This window comes from Condylostylus longicornis, unplaced genomic scaffold (assembly GCF_029603195.1).
Source record: "Condylostylus longicornis isolate FDR11 unplaced genomic scaffold, ASM2960319v2 ptg000098l, whole genome shotgun sequence".
NCBI classification, from domain to species: domain Eukaryota; kingdom Metazoa; phylum Arthropoda; class Insecta; order Diptera; family Dolichopodidae; genus Condylostylus; species Condylostylus longicornis.
The window spans coordinates 1,391,536-1,406,217 of record NW_026578066.1 but is presented as its reverse complement, the minus strand read 5'-3'; the positions used below and the strand labels follow the sequence as shown (position 1 = coordinate 1,406,217).

General features: G+C 24.9%; 2 protein-coding genes across 3 annotated transcripts in view; both read right to left on the bottom strand.

Annotated features, from left to right (window-relative positions):
• LOC129613930 (1-acylglycerol-3-phosphate O-acyltransferase Pnpla3) overlaps positions 1 to 5,275 on the bottom strand; it is a 33,400-nt gene extending 28,125 nt beyond the window's left edge. For both annotated transcript variants that reach the window (XM_055528274.1, XM_055528276.1), the window contains exon 1: positions 4,416 to 5,275. In XM_055528274.1, the coding sequence (XP_055384249.1) occupies positions 4,416 to 4,575 (160 nt within the window). In that variant the 5' untranslated portion in view covers positions 4,576 to 5,275. The remainder of the gene's footprint in view (positions 1 to 4,415) is intronic.
• A 1,566-nt stretch (positions 5,276 to 6,841) lies between these two features.
• On the bottom strand, positions 6,842 to 11,612 carry LOC129613922 (tudor domain-containing protein 3). The gene is made up of 6 exons (XM_055528258.1): positions 11,483 to 11,612; positions 11,331 to 11,415; positions 10,646 to 11,245; positions 10,201 to 10,569; positions 8,297 to 10,141; positions 6,842 to 8,237 (listed from the first exon to the last, which is right to left on the bottom strand). The coding sequence occupies exons 1-6, from the start codon at positions 11,515 to 11,517 to the stop codon at positions 7,959 to 7,961; spliced, it is 3,213 nt and encodes a 1,070-aa protein (XP_055384233.1). The 5' UTR covers positions 11,518 to 11,612; the 3' UTR covers positions 6,842 to 7,958.
• Positions 11,613 to 14,682: the final 3,070 nt, after the last annotated feature.

The following is a 14,682-nucleotide window of genomic DNA, read 5'->3' as shown; positions in this document are numbered from 1 at the left end:
TTTAAATATAACAAAAAATATGATTAATTTTTATTAATAAATATTTAAAAATATAAGAAAAACTATTTAGGCTTAAAATATTAAATTATTGGAGGCAGACCATCTAATTTCATCATAATAAAATAAGCAAACTTAATATTCAAGGAAGTATAAACTATGAGATTTGTAAATATTAATTTTTTAAAAATTAAAAAATTTAAAGAATAACAAAATTAAAATGATAATTTTAATATAATTAAGTGTTTGTACTTAGCTTTTGATTATCTCAAGGAACTAAATAAATATAAAATAGGTACTGATTTTCTAATTATATTGTAGACTGATGTGAAATAAAAGGTATACATACTTATGTATATAACAAATACTTATTTACTTATTGTGTAAATATGTCAATTAAATTTAAATTTATTTAATTTTAACTCTTTGATAACTCTCTTTTTTATTTCAATATTTTCTTAACAAACATCATAAATATCATACGAATTCTCACAACACGCACTCATATACATGCATATTTACTTTTATAGTTATTTGATTATATTTTACTAATTATTAGTAAAATAAATTAATAATTAGTGTTACATTGTGTAAAAATCGGCCTATTATAATTTATAAGCGTACTTATTATCGGGGAAAAAACTGATTTAATGAATTCTAAACAAAATAAATTTTAATTACAAATACAAGTTGACCTAATTTAAAATCTTAAGGACTTACTTAAAATTTTCCCATATCCAAAATTATTAAGGCTCTATTTTATGAGTCATGAAGATTTTATTTAAAAACAATTGAAATTTATACTGAAAAATTACAATTTCAGGTAATTTCGACATATTTTAAGTTGAGTTATTCTACAAAGCTATTATTAATCTAGTCTATCTAAAAAATCTAGTTTAAATAGAACACTTCTTATTTTTTACATCTTTTCTCGTACCTTCTTTTTACATACTTATAGGTACCAATTGCAATTCCGTATACAATACTTTACTTTAAATTTAAGTACCTACTTAATTAAATATTCAATAAAAATTTTTAAAATGCCATCAAAAATAATATCATAATTATCACAACTAACAAAACAAATAGGTACATACTTAATGCAAATTATCACGGCTCACAGGTTATTAACGTCAACAAAATGAAAACAAAATTTTTTACATAATTTAAAACAAAAAGTAAGTAAGTAAATATTTTTTAAAATACATACACGAATAAAAATCAAATGCAAAACAAAAAAAAAACTTCATAATTAAAAATTGCTGATCCACCGAAATTCCAAAAATTAAATATCTACAAACAAACTATGTAATAATATTATTCATTTTATGAAAGCAAGTTAAACTGCTCATCGACCATTTATTTTATTGATCTCTTTTCTGTTACGTTTTTGTTTTGTTTACTCTAAACTTTTGTTTTTTGTTGTCTCTAAACTTTTTTCGGCATTTTGACATTGACACTGAACTTGCAATTTTTAACAAAAACAAATTACCTGGTTGATTTTATCTGATTTTACGTTAAAATATTTTAAAAATTCATTAACAAAAAAATAAAAATTTAAAAAAAAAAATTAATATAATAATGAAATTTTTATGCTAATTTAAGTAACATATAGAAAAGTGATAATAAAATTCAGAAAGAAAAAATAAAATTTTCGAAATTATGATAGTAAATTTTGATCTAGGCATTTGTGTACAAACACATATAGGTACATATATGTAAGTTTAAATGTAACCAAGTAGTAGTTGGAATAAAAAAATATGATTTAAGTTGCTTCATTTCACTTTTCAGTCAAGTTTTTTTAATCACTTTTAAATATAAATTCAATTAAATTTTCTTATTTAACCATAGATTATTTAACCATAGACTGAATTTGTTCGGTAACTTAAATAGGATAATTGGTTTTATATTAAATATCGGAAATATATAGAAGATAAGTATATTCAAAATAACAAGTAAGTATTAAAATTATATTCAAGAAATTAAAATTGTTACAAAGCTCATAACAATCTACTTATCGATTTATTCACATATAAATTTTACAAGACCTTTTGCAATTCCTTCTTATGTACATTGTGTAAGTGTTATCTCTAAAATCAATTAATTTTTTAATTACATATGTGCAAAGAAAATAATAATTGTATTTTAAGTAAGCACTTGAATGCATAATTTAAATTCATTTAATCTTTACTTAAAATCCTCTTTAAATATTTTGACAAAAAATTGTGCCAAAAATTTATTAAAATAATTTTCAGCCTCCCACTGGAATAATAATATTACGCCATAAAAAACATTTTTAATCTAGTTTACTTCAAAATTTTTAAATTATATATTTACTTATATAAATATTACGATTTTCTGACCTACAGGTTGTTCATTCATCTGCACAGAACTACATATATAAACAATTCGTATGAAATATTTCTGAATTAAATATTAAGATAAGAAATCTATTTATATTTATTAAATATTTTGTGATGTGTAAAAATATTTATAAATTTTTCATAAGTTGAAATTAAATATTACACTTCAAATTATTATACAATATAAGTATAATTATTTATATTACCTTATATACCTATGTATATATGTATGCGTACATATTTGCCGGGCAGTTAGAACTTTGAAAATTTTATAAATTTAAGTAATTAAGTAAATATTTTTATACTCGTATGACAGGTTGACAAACTTTTTCAATAGAACTTTGGAATCTAAAATTTTTGTTTTATTTTTCATATAAATATTAAAAGAAATAAGAATATAAAAATGTTGATAAGTTATAATTTTTGAAATATTCTTTAATACTTATAATTATATAAAATTTATATTTTTTTTATAAATATACTTAAATAAGTAGTAAGAATGTCACTTCATTTTTTTTTTGAATTTGATTTATTTAGATTAATGTTAAGAAAAATGATTTTACTTATTTTTAATGGATTTTATGACCTCTTGTATTTTATTTTATTATTTACTAATTATTTAATAAATTGCGTTTTAATTTAAGAATTTCATAATGATTTCAAGAATACTACTTATTTAAAATTTTTAATTTTACATTTAAAGCATATAAACTAGTCTAGCACTAAGCTTAATTTATAATATTCAATAGTTCATTCATGTTTTAAGAAATAATAATTTATTTTGCAGTAAGCAGCAATAATTACTAATAATTTATTTGAATAGCAATTAAGTATAATAAAAAGGGTTCTACATATGCTCCCAAAATTTAAAAGAAAAAACTTCTAATCAAGTAATTATATGGGTAAGTAATACATGTAGATATATTATGTACTTCTTCAAATAATTTTCTAATTTTTAATATTATTCCTACACAATTCCATAATTTCATTAATCATAGATTTAAAATTATTCGATAATAATAATAATAAATAAATTTATATATGTACGTTACCTAATCGTACATGCATTTATTTCATGACAATAAGAAATGATTTCATATTCACAAAATTAATTTCAGTAAAGTCTTAATTACTTAAATAAGTAACTAAGTAAGTATATACTTATAACTTTATAAAATATTCTAGAATCATAAAGATAATAAGAAATTATTCACCAATTTTTTACTGGGTTCATTAAAAGTATATGAACAATTTGTAATATAAGCACTTACGTTAAAAATAATAATAAATTTAGGATATGGGTTTAATATAATTAACAAAAAGCAAACTAGCAGGCATCCTAAATATAACTACATACCTACCTACTTCTCTATACCGAAAAAACTGAGAATTCTAATTATTATTATCTAAATGTACTTTATCTACAAAGTAAAAAACCTATACCTATATTTTTTTTTAAATACTTAAATATTTTTTTATGTAACACAAGTTTTACACTTGCAAAAACTAATTTTTTTTTTTCGATCATTAAGTGTAACAAAGAATCGTATGATTTCTTAACAATTTCAATTTTAACGATAGTGAAAGTAGTAAAAACAAACTTACGTTTATTTTTTCTGTTTTGATTAAACGAATGCAAGCAATTTCATGTGAATTTAGTTTTTCTTCTATTTTTTTTTAATTAATATCATAGATTAAATAAGTAATTCACAATAAAAATACAGGTAATAAAACTTTAAATGTTACTAAGCAAGTGTTTTTTGGATTTTATAAAACAGATGTTATGTAGGTACATAGGTAGTACTTTTTTACTATTTAAGTTAAAAACCACAGAAACGGTTCCTTCTAATTTTTATAGAATGTAGTGTCTATTATACTTTGTTTATAATTGAATATGTACTACATTATCAAAAATTTAAGCTACCTATATTAAGTAGGTTACCTTTATATTTAAAATAAAGTACCTGTATATATTTTTAATAAGGTGACCTACCCAAGTTATTTCTAATTTAAAATATTAATATTATTTGAATTAATTAACAAAATAAAACTTACCTAATGGTAAATCACATAATAAACAACATGCTGCCAATGCTCCAGCTGATGCACCACCAATTTTTTCAAGTAAAAGATGTGGTGCATACTTTTTAAAACAGACTGCTACACCAACATGATAAATTCCTAGAAAACCACAACCAGCAAATGATAAATTCATTCTGAAATTTTTTAGTTTGATTTTCTGTTTGTAAAAAGAATTATAGGTGGTTACCTAACTGTAATTTAGTTCAATTTTTCACAATTTATTAAAAGCAATTCTTTTGCACTTTTTTTATATTTTGGGCTACGTAAACAACTACAATTTTCAATAATTATTTTATTACAAAATATATTAATGAATTTGAAATTTAATTCAAAGAATCACTAGTTAATTAAATAGGAAAACAACACTAATTTTCGCGTTCAAAAATTTATTTTCGCATAAGTGTAAATTTTCTAATTTTTATTTTTTGTATTTCGCTTCAATACCTAACATATAATTTTATGTATATGTATATATGTGTATATGTATCTATATTATGTTTACTTTTATATTTTATGTGTGTATGCTATAAATAAATATCCAGATGTTTAAGAACGTATTTTATGATTTTTTTCTTGTTTTTTCGATTTTTTAATTTATTCTTATTCTTTCCCGTAAATTCTCATAATTTTCGCATATAATTTCGCACTTTATTTTTTTTTTAATATTGATAAAACCTTTTTTCTATGAATAAAGAATATTTTTTCAAAATATGTATATAAATTATCGAATATATTCAAATATTTTAATTTTTATTCCCTTATTTCAACTTTTTGACGCTTTCAACTCAACTATTCTTTATGAAATGAACAAAATACGTTGAGTTTGTTGTGTTTTTAAACATTTACTGACTACTGATTATTATTATTATTGTTGATGAGGGAGAGAGAATGAACTTCAAAATTGTTTCGAATATTTTTGTTTAATTTTTGTGCTCTTAAAGATTGTGAATAAAAATTCACAATTGTTTATTTTATCGTGTGTTCAGTGATTAGACTGGCTTTCAAATTGTTGACGTTTACTGATTTTCAACCAAAAATATATATGTATTATAGTGCGTTCGTTTATTTCTTATTTTCATATTGCATATTTAAAATAAACAAAATGTTTTTGCAGATCTGGAAGAGGACTTTTTGAATTAAAAATGGTCTGTAATTCTATAGTTATGTAAGTTAATGTAAAAACTAACCAAAGTTACCGCTTTGTCACAACAATTACAGATAATTTTCTTTTTAACACAGAATAACAGCAGAACGTCAAAATCATTTTAATATTTTGCATATAATATCACACATATATGGAAAAAAAATTATATCAAAAATTCGCCAACGATAAAATAAAATTTTTAGTTATTTTACCACTGGTAATTTCACTTCATTCTGATCAGTCCCGTTAATATATGTACAAATGTGTATTTTATGTCAATTTTGACATTTAAACTAATGGTAATTTTGATAGCATATAAGATGTATATGATAATATGAACCCATTTGTATGATAACAATTATTATTCATATTTTGGCAATTATTCTCTTTATTTTTTATACTAAAAGTCATGAAAGTTTAATCAATGAAAATAAATACTAAATCCGTAAGTAAAATTTAACTTCTTAAATTATGATTCCTTTACGCGTAACTGATGAATCTGTAAAATATGGTGATATGGCTATATTTCAGAAATTTTTTTTAAATAATCAAAGCAAAACAAAATGCTAACAACAGAGATTTTCATACTTCCATGAATGACATTCATCCCATTTGTATGCCCTATTCGACGAACATATCTCAAAATGATTCTTATTTATTGGATTCGATATTAATAGAACAAAACAAAAAAAAAATACAAAAGAAATGTAATTTCTAATCAATAACTCTTAATAAAATTAAAAAAAGTAAAAATTTTTAAATAATTAAATACATAGATTATATTTTTAAATTTTCAAAAAAAATTTCATGATTACAAATTTTTAAGAACAAAAAAAATAAAAAAAATACATTCATATTTCTTGTTAAAAATTAATTGACAAAATTAACAAAAAATAAATAAAAATACTAATAAAAATTTTTTAAGATAGAAATACAATAATAAGAAAAATATATTGAATCTAAAAGGAGCATCGCAAAAATAAAAATTTATGTAAAATAAAAAATTTGTAAAAATTTTACACTTTTTTTAATGAAATTTACAAAAAAAAAAGCAAAACAAAGCAAAAAGTAAAAAAAAATATATTAAAAAACACATGTGAAAATATTTTTTAAATAACAATTATAAAGTCAATAATATTTTCAACAAAATCTAAAATAAAATATTTATCCTGGCTTAAAATTTTTATCATAATTGATTTTTATTGTATATTAAATTATATTTATTGTGTATATTTGAATTTATTTTTATTACCATTAAACATTTTTAAGGACATGAATTGTTTTTTTTTTTCAAGTTTTTTTTTTTTAATGATTATTGATTTTATTAATATATATATTTGAATATATTCAAAATTATTTGCAAAATTTGACAAAAATGGGCCTAGAAAAATATTTATTTTTTTTTTAATTTTTTTTTTCTTTTGTATTTTCAATTTAAAAAAAGAAATCTTATTTTAATTAAATAACATTTTAATCCTTTTTTTTTTTTTGTTATTTTATCAAATTTTTAAAGTTTGTTAATAATCATTATTTTATTGAGAGGGTCTTACTCTTAAAAGATATTGTATATTTGATTAACATGAAAAAATTTCATAACAATTCTTCCAAAGAAACTGATATTTTTTAAATAATTTTTTTTTTCTCAAATAATAAAGACTATTCCAGCGATAAAATTGCATTTAATTTTCTTTATTAAGTCTTGTTTTTTATCAGTGACTTTAAAAATTCCCTTTAAAAGATGTACATGCTATGTAAACTGAAAACTATATTTATGAATGTTGCGTCAATATATACTGTGTTTTAATATTTCATGATAATTTTGCTTTTTTTTTTCTGTAATACTTATTGGAATAAATACTAGTGCTGCAAAAGAAATTTTTTGTTTTTGAGAAAGAAATAATAGAATGCAAGAAGCTCGTTATAAAAATTTTTGCTTTTAAGAAGAAATAAAATCCAATTTATTCTGTATAATTCTGTCTAACGAAATTTAAATTTTTCGTTCAATATAATATGTTAGCCAATTAAAAGATTTTTATACAAATTTTAATACCGTTATATATATATAAGAAACAAAAATAAAAAAATTTTTAGTTTTTCAACTTAATTTTTCTTTCCAAAGAATGTTTTTAAAACTTTATAGCGAAAGAAAATAAAATAAAAAACAAACTTCTTGCTTGAAAATATTCAAAATCTCTATACTATTTTAAGTGTAACAATTACTTTTTATCTTTGTTCTGTTTTTTTTTTTTTTTTTTTTTTTTTTTTGTTTTATGTTGTGTTTACTATTTACTACTCCTTTTTACTTTTCATTTTTCTCATAATAAAATTTAAATATTCTCAGTTTATCTTTAATTTTTAATTCTTTTTTGAGATTATCCATCACGTTTTGGTGGTGGTACATACATTTGCCGATCACTTCGATATCGATTTGGCAATCCACGTGAAGCTGCACTTAATTGAACAGCTCCAGGAGGTGGTTGTTGTTGTGGTATTGCAACACCAACAGCTGTTGTTCCAAAGTTAATGGCACGAATCTGGGCATCAGAAATAGGCAAGCAATCTGTTTTTAAAACTTCTTCATGATTTCCATAGCCTAAATAAAAAACTACACAAGTTTTGTCAGAGATTCCAGTTATTTCAGCTTCGTAATACTTAAAAATAAAAAAAAATAATAAATTTATAAAAGAAAAAATGCCAAATTTTATCATACTCTTCCGTCATCCCAATATTTTGCTATACAACGATCACCAATTTTCCAATTCCAGCTTTCACAATGATTCATGTTATATGGGGCTCCCGGATTTTGTTGAGGCGGACCTTGCAATGATGCTGCTATTCCAGCAGCAACTGATGTATGAGTATGAGCAACTTGTGGTCCAATCGTTGCTAATTGTGGAGGAGGTGCGATACTTGTTGGTTGCATTACAAATGCAGGACCTGGAGCAGCGAATGAATGTTGATTAATGGTCGGAGGTGGGGGATGACCGATTTGCATTGTTTGATATGCTGCAGCTGGATGAGGAGTGGTTGACTGAGGAGCTGCTGTGGGTGTTACTGAAGGATGTGGATGAGGCGGCTGAGGTGGAGCTAAAGCTGTAGTTGGCGTTAATGCAGTTGGGATTCCTTGACTTTTTAGCAATGTCATGGCAAAGTCATTAGTCTCTTTATTTTGGAAGCCCATTATTTTATTGGGATCATAAGCAAAGCCATTTGGAATTTGGGTGAATGCGCTGGTTTGTAAGGAATGCTGCGCTGAATGAACCTGTGGTGGTGGTTGGAAATGTGGATGTTGCTGTTGTTGACTTGATTGAACAGTGTGTTGTGAGATTTGCGGTTGATTTGGTGGTGGTCCTTGATGTGATACAACCGTCATTATTTGTGGTTGATGTTGCGATGCCATATGTTGTTGTGGTTGCTGTTGATAAGTCATATTTTGGTTACGATGAGAGCCCGCGTTTTGATTATGACGAGGTTTTTGACTATGCTGCTGTTGCTGTTGTTGTTGCTGTTGTGATGGTTGTTGTTGTTGGTGTTGAGGCGGCTGATCTATTTTCAATTTTGAAGTGTCTTCAATTATTTTATTTACTTTTGCTTCTGAATTTTGATTTGACTGTTGTTGTTGATGATAAGATTGTTGTCTGTTGTCTGAATAATTTCTTGCATTGTTGGGGCCTTGACTTTGCGATTGGTTTTGTTGATAAGCATTTGTTGTGTTATCTTTTTGAGAATATCGTGATGAAGAGATTTGGGAATGGTTATTTTTATTCTGATAACTTCCACTAGCACCACTGTTTCGTGTATTGTCGTAACCATTACGATATGATTGATTATCATTTCTGGAATTTCTGTTATTATCATAGTTGCTTCCACTGTTATTTTGATGTTGATGATACTGAAAATGACTAGTACTGGATGTTTGATAATTGTTACGCTCATTACCTCCACTTCTGTTATCCCTTTCATTACCTTGTTGCGATTTCGTATTTCGTTGATTATACGTGTTGTTTCTTTGATCTCTACTGTTATAATAACGTTCAGAGTTTTGGTCATCATATTGACGATCATTCCCAGAATTTCCACCGCTACGCCCTTGATAGGAGTTTTGATAGTTTCGATTTGAACCAGCATTATTTGAAGATCCAGATCTCTCAGTCGATTCTCTGTTATTTCGATTTCTGGGTCTCTCATTATCCTGAGAATAATTCCGATTAGCCTGAAAACTTGATGACAAATTATTTTCGAACTTTTGTCCTAATGAATTTCTGTTGGATTGACTATTTGGAATGTGGTGCTGATTTTGTTGGCTATTTTGATTTCTGCTTTCAGTATACGATGATTGTTGTTGCTGAGAGTTACTATTATTACTACTGTTGTTATAATGTGATGGCCTTGAATTTGATGAGCTATATGAATCAGATGGCCTTGAAATACGTTCAGTTCGAGATTCATGTCTTGATGATTGTTGAGAATGTTGCTGATTTGATGAAGATGAACCACCAAAGTGTTGTTGACTTTGTGAAGTGCTTATTGAAGATTTTTCTGTTTCATTTGAATTCTGAAAAAACAAAAGAAATATATAAAGGATTATGGGTGTCTTCAGTTATTTTAGCTCACAGAAGGCAGTTTGTCTGTTAAGAAATCAAAAAGAGAGACATTCCCAGCCGGTTTTGTAGGCACCACATCATCTTTCCCACCTTTTTTGTTAGAAAAGTTGTCACGAGCATTGCTATTTGGGCCACGTTTACTACTATTTAAACTACTTCGGTCATTGATTGTTACACCGCTTTTAGACTTATCGTAACCGCTACTTTTGGAGTCATCTTTATTCTTTGATTCCTCTCGACGTTTTAAATTAAACAAAGCTCTCTCTAAATTATTCCGCGTTGCTCGTAAAGCGTTTTTAGCTTCCTCTTCTGAATACCCTTTTTCTAAAATTTTTTTGACATTATGATCTACTATAGGTTGGTTTCCACCGCCAAAAACCTGTTTGAGTAAAATATTTTTAAATTAAATATTTCTATGTTAAACAAAGTCTTATAATATGCCGTGTAATAGAAACCTTTTTTGAGCCAGCTTTTGCTGCTTCAGCTATAGCTTCTTTTCTCATTGCAACGAATTCATTATTTTCCTTGCCTTCTTTTTCATTTGCAGCTGCAAGACTTTTAAAGTTTTTGTCATTTCCAGCATTTACATTTTGTTGTTGAATTCGCTGCCCAAATGGGGTCCATGGAGGTGGACCTGATGAGCCACCATTCATTACTCTGCCGCCTTTAGCATATTTCAATAATGTTCTACTCATTTCCCATTTTTCAAGCAAATGAGCAACACGTCCTCCTAAAACTTGCACATCATTGGATTTTAGCATTAACATACCCTGCATCAATGGAATTTTTTCACATTTTAAATAAATTTTTGTTCCAGGTGGTGTATTGAAACTTAAAGCTGATATATATTCAATTTCTAAAGCTTGAACTTGATTGACGCCATCAGTTAACTCTAGCTGGAACAATCTTGGAGCATAATTGTTTTCTTCATCTGCTTTCGGCGCAGCTATATTACGGATTTTTGATATTTGTAGCACAATGCGACCTGATATAGCCTCATCTTTTCTGGATAGATCAGTTGGTAAGGCACCTCCTGCTATTTCTCGAAAATCCATCTAAAAATTCAAATTATGATTAGTTTTATAGTTTTATATCAAAAACGTTTATAAAATTAGTAAATTATTTTAAACTGTAACATACATCCATGGCGGCTTGAATAATTTTCCTTGTGTCAGATTTATCAACATCTTCCGGTAATTTTTTTATACCGTCATCTAATAGGTACCTAATTAAATTTTCAAAAATGCAATTTAATATTTTTTTCACAATATACATAATCAAAATATACTTACCAGCCCTGGTCTTTTAATTTTGCTATAATTTCCATTTTGTATTTTTTTGTAAAAATATTTTTTTTTTTCGCCCAAAAAGAAGAACTGGAGGCGAGACAAAAGTGTCAAAATTTTTAAATGTCATAAAAACTAATCTTGGCAGATATCTGATTGACGTTTAAGAAGAATCTTTCCCTAGTGTCGAATAGCAGTTTTAAAAAATTTAAAAATCCAACATGTAATATAAAAATTTCATGTTGAAAAAATATTAAGGTGAGTTTACATTAGCAAAATTTCAAGAGCGAATTGGAATATTTAATACATTATCTGGAAAATCTAATTTAAAATATTTGGACAATTTCTTTCTTTTAAGTCCAACGTTCTTCTTAAACGTTATTAAAATCTAACGTACATATTTCTAACGTTAAGTTAACCGTTAAGTTAACTTGCTTTGAATAGAACTACCTCATCAGATTATGTTCTTATAATCTTTTATTGTATTTTGTTTTCAAGAAGTATGATTTCCTTCAAAATATTAAGCATATATATTTAAAAAAGCTTGTAAGAACAATTTGTAGGCATGGATTCGTTAATTACAATATGTAAATATGTTACCATAAACTTCGTGAATATATATGTTTGTATTGTATATGATTAATTAAATTATCTGCAAACTTGGAGTGATTGACCTTATTTAAACAAATTGTAAATGAAAAATTTGGTTGGATATGTTAACAGTGTATGCATATACATTTTATATGAGACTTTTCTTATAGCTGTCACTAATAAGTATAAATTAGATGTACATATAGTTTATTCATAATGAATCTTACTTAATTTTAACTTATCAACTAAACTTATTACTTAATTTTAACTTACATACCAAGCTATTTGAATTATTTAAATTACTTTTAATTGTATGAATTTGGACAATTCATTAAAATTTAGCCGGTTTACTTTAAATTTAAATTCAATATGTTATACAAAAACAACGTTAATGAATATACATGCATATATGTGCAAATATAATGTAAGTATTTTATGTTATATAAAATTCATTATTGTTATACAAGTTTTTTTTTTCGGATGTTTCAAGACAGGTTTGCTCTTCCTTTAAATTTTTTTTATTATTATTTAAATTTGGATTCCATAAAATAATAAAATAGTTTAGATAACTATTTTGAAATGAAATCAAACCTTATTTAGTCATTGAAAGTAAAAGATGTTCCGTTGGTGAGAATAAAAAAGAAAAGTAAAACAAAAAGGAGAAAAAGAAAAATACATAAAAATTTCAATAAAAACCTTATTATTTTTTAAAAGAATTTACTAAAAATTTAAATAATGTTTAATGACTCGAAAAATGCATTGGATTCGTTCCATAAATTTGAAGAGCCTCGAATCGTTGAAGCAATCATACAATCTGTTATCGCAGTTATTGGTATTTTAGGAAATGCTACAAATTTATTTGTTTTAACAAGGTAGGTATATTGAAATAAGAAATGCTCCAATAATTTAACTTAATTTCAGAATTTATTTTTTTTTTTAATTTTCAGAAATAAAATTAATATAACTGCAATATATTTGAATGCTATATCAATTGTTGATATATTAAGATTGTCGTCCTCAATCGCAAAAGTATTAGAATATTTTCAATGGATACATTTAGATCACGATATTTATTGGAGATATCGACCCATATTAACATTGGTTAATTTTTCAGCACGTAAGTTTTAATTTCAAAAAAGTTGTTCTATTTTTTAGTTTTTGTCTGCAGGAGTTTAGCTAACAATAAAACTTTTGGAAAATAGTTTTACCAATTCGTGCCGTTACTGTAAAGTTTGACTCTTTCTTATTCGTTGAATGAGGACTTGCAATTTGTGCTAAATTTCAATTAAAAGAATTTTTTTATATTTAGCTTAAAATCAAAATAATTATAAAATGATTATAGAAATGAAATGATTATAAATTAATAATTTCCATTAATTATACATTTTCAGAAGCAGCATCCTTATACATTATTGTAAGTTTTTCTATAAATCGTTATATTGCAATAAGGGATATTAATAGGACACATTTTTTAAGTACAAAACGAGCCAACATATGCATAATAGTCGGTAATTTGCTTACCTGAGTAGTCAATATTAAAAAATTAATTTATATTTATTTTATAAAAATTTATAGGAATAGTAGTTCTCACATTTTTATCAAGGATTTATATTTCCATGAGACATGTTATCAATGATTCTGTTTATTATGACGAATTTACACATAAGCTTTGCAAATTTAATAATACAGAAAATGAGACTGATACATTAGAAATGTCAAACATGATAAATTTTGATAACTCAAGTAAAAGTGAAGACATGAACGAAAATACAACAATTAATAATTATTTAGTTGACTTTACAAACAAATCTTCAATCAATAGTATTCCTTTGAATTTATCAGATTATAGCATAAACCATTGCAAGAAGGTAAATTATTTAATTTTAGCTTTTCCTCTTCTTTCTAATAATTATTTGACTATATTTAAGATAATTTTTTATCGGGCTGAATTTAAGGACTTTCGAAATCGTCCACCAACATGGCATAGAATGACAATTGTAGTAGTTTTTGGTATAATACCAATTCTGCTTTTAATTATATTTAATATAAAAATAATTTTAATTCTAAGAGAAAGTAATAAAAGGAGAGCAACTTTAACAAATGCAGTAGTTTTACAGCAGAAAGTGGTAAGAATAAAATGCTTGCTGGTTAATTGAACTCAAAAGTATATATGAAATCAATTGATTAAATTTAACTTATTAAATTTATTTTACAAAACGAACATTCTATTAATTTACATTATAATTATTCTTGGTTTTTTAGGATTCAACAAAACATAAAGCTCCACTAATCACTAAAGAAAATCGAACAATTTTGCATTTAATTTTAATTAAAACTGTTATATCACTGTTACGTTTTCCATATCTAGTATATATGTTATTTTTAGATTATCTTAGGCATATTAAAAATGCTATAAAAATATGTGAATATATAGCAGAATATTCTTTGGATATAAATTCTGTTCTTAATTTTTTCCTATTTTGCATTTTACCAGAGAGTAATCGCAAACAATTGTTTGAAACCCTATCGAAATGTTGCTGTAAAACACAAGAAGAATTAAAGAATACACAAAAAAAGAAAATTGTAACAAGAGAAATTAATGGACAATGTAATAC

Bases quoted from the DNA above. Each gene is read 5' to 3' on its own strand.
- LOC129613922 (XM_055528258.1), bottom strand. From the start codon at position 11,517: ATGGAAATTATAGCAAAATTAAAAGACCAGGGCTG. The intron at 11,246-11,330 runs GTATGTTACAGT...TTGAATTTTTAG, and splicing joins TTATTCAAGCCGCCATGGAT to ATGGATTTTCGAGAAATAGC. The intron at 10,142-10,200 runs GTGAGCTAAAAT...TTGTTTTTTCAG, and splicing joins TAACAGACAAACTGCCTTCT to AATTCAAATGAAACAGAAAA.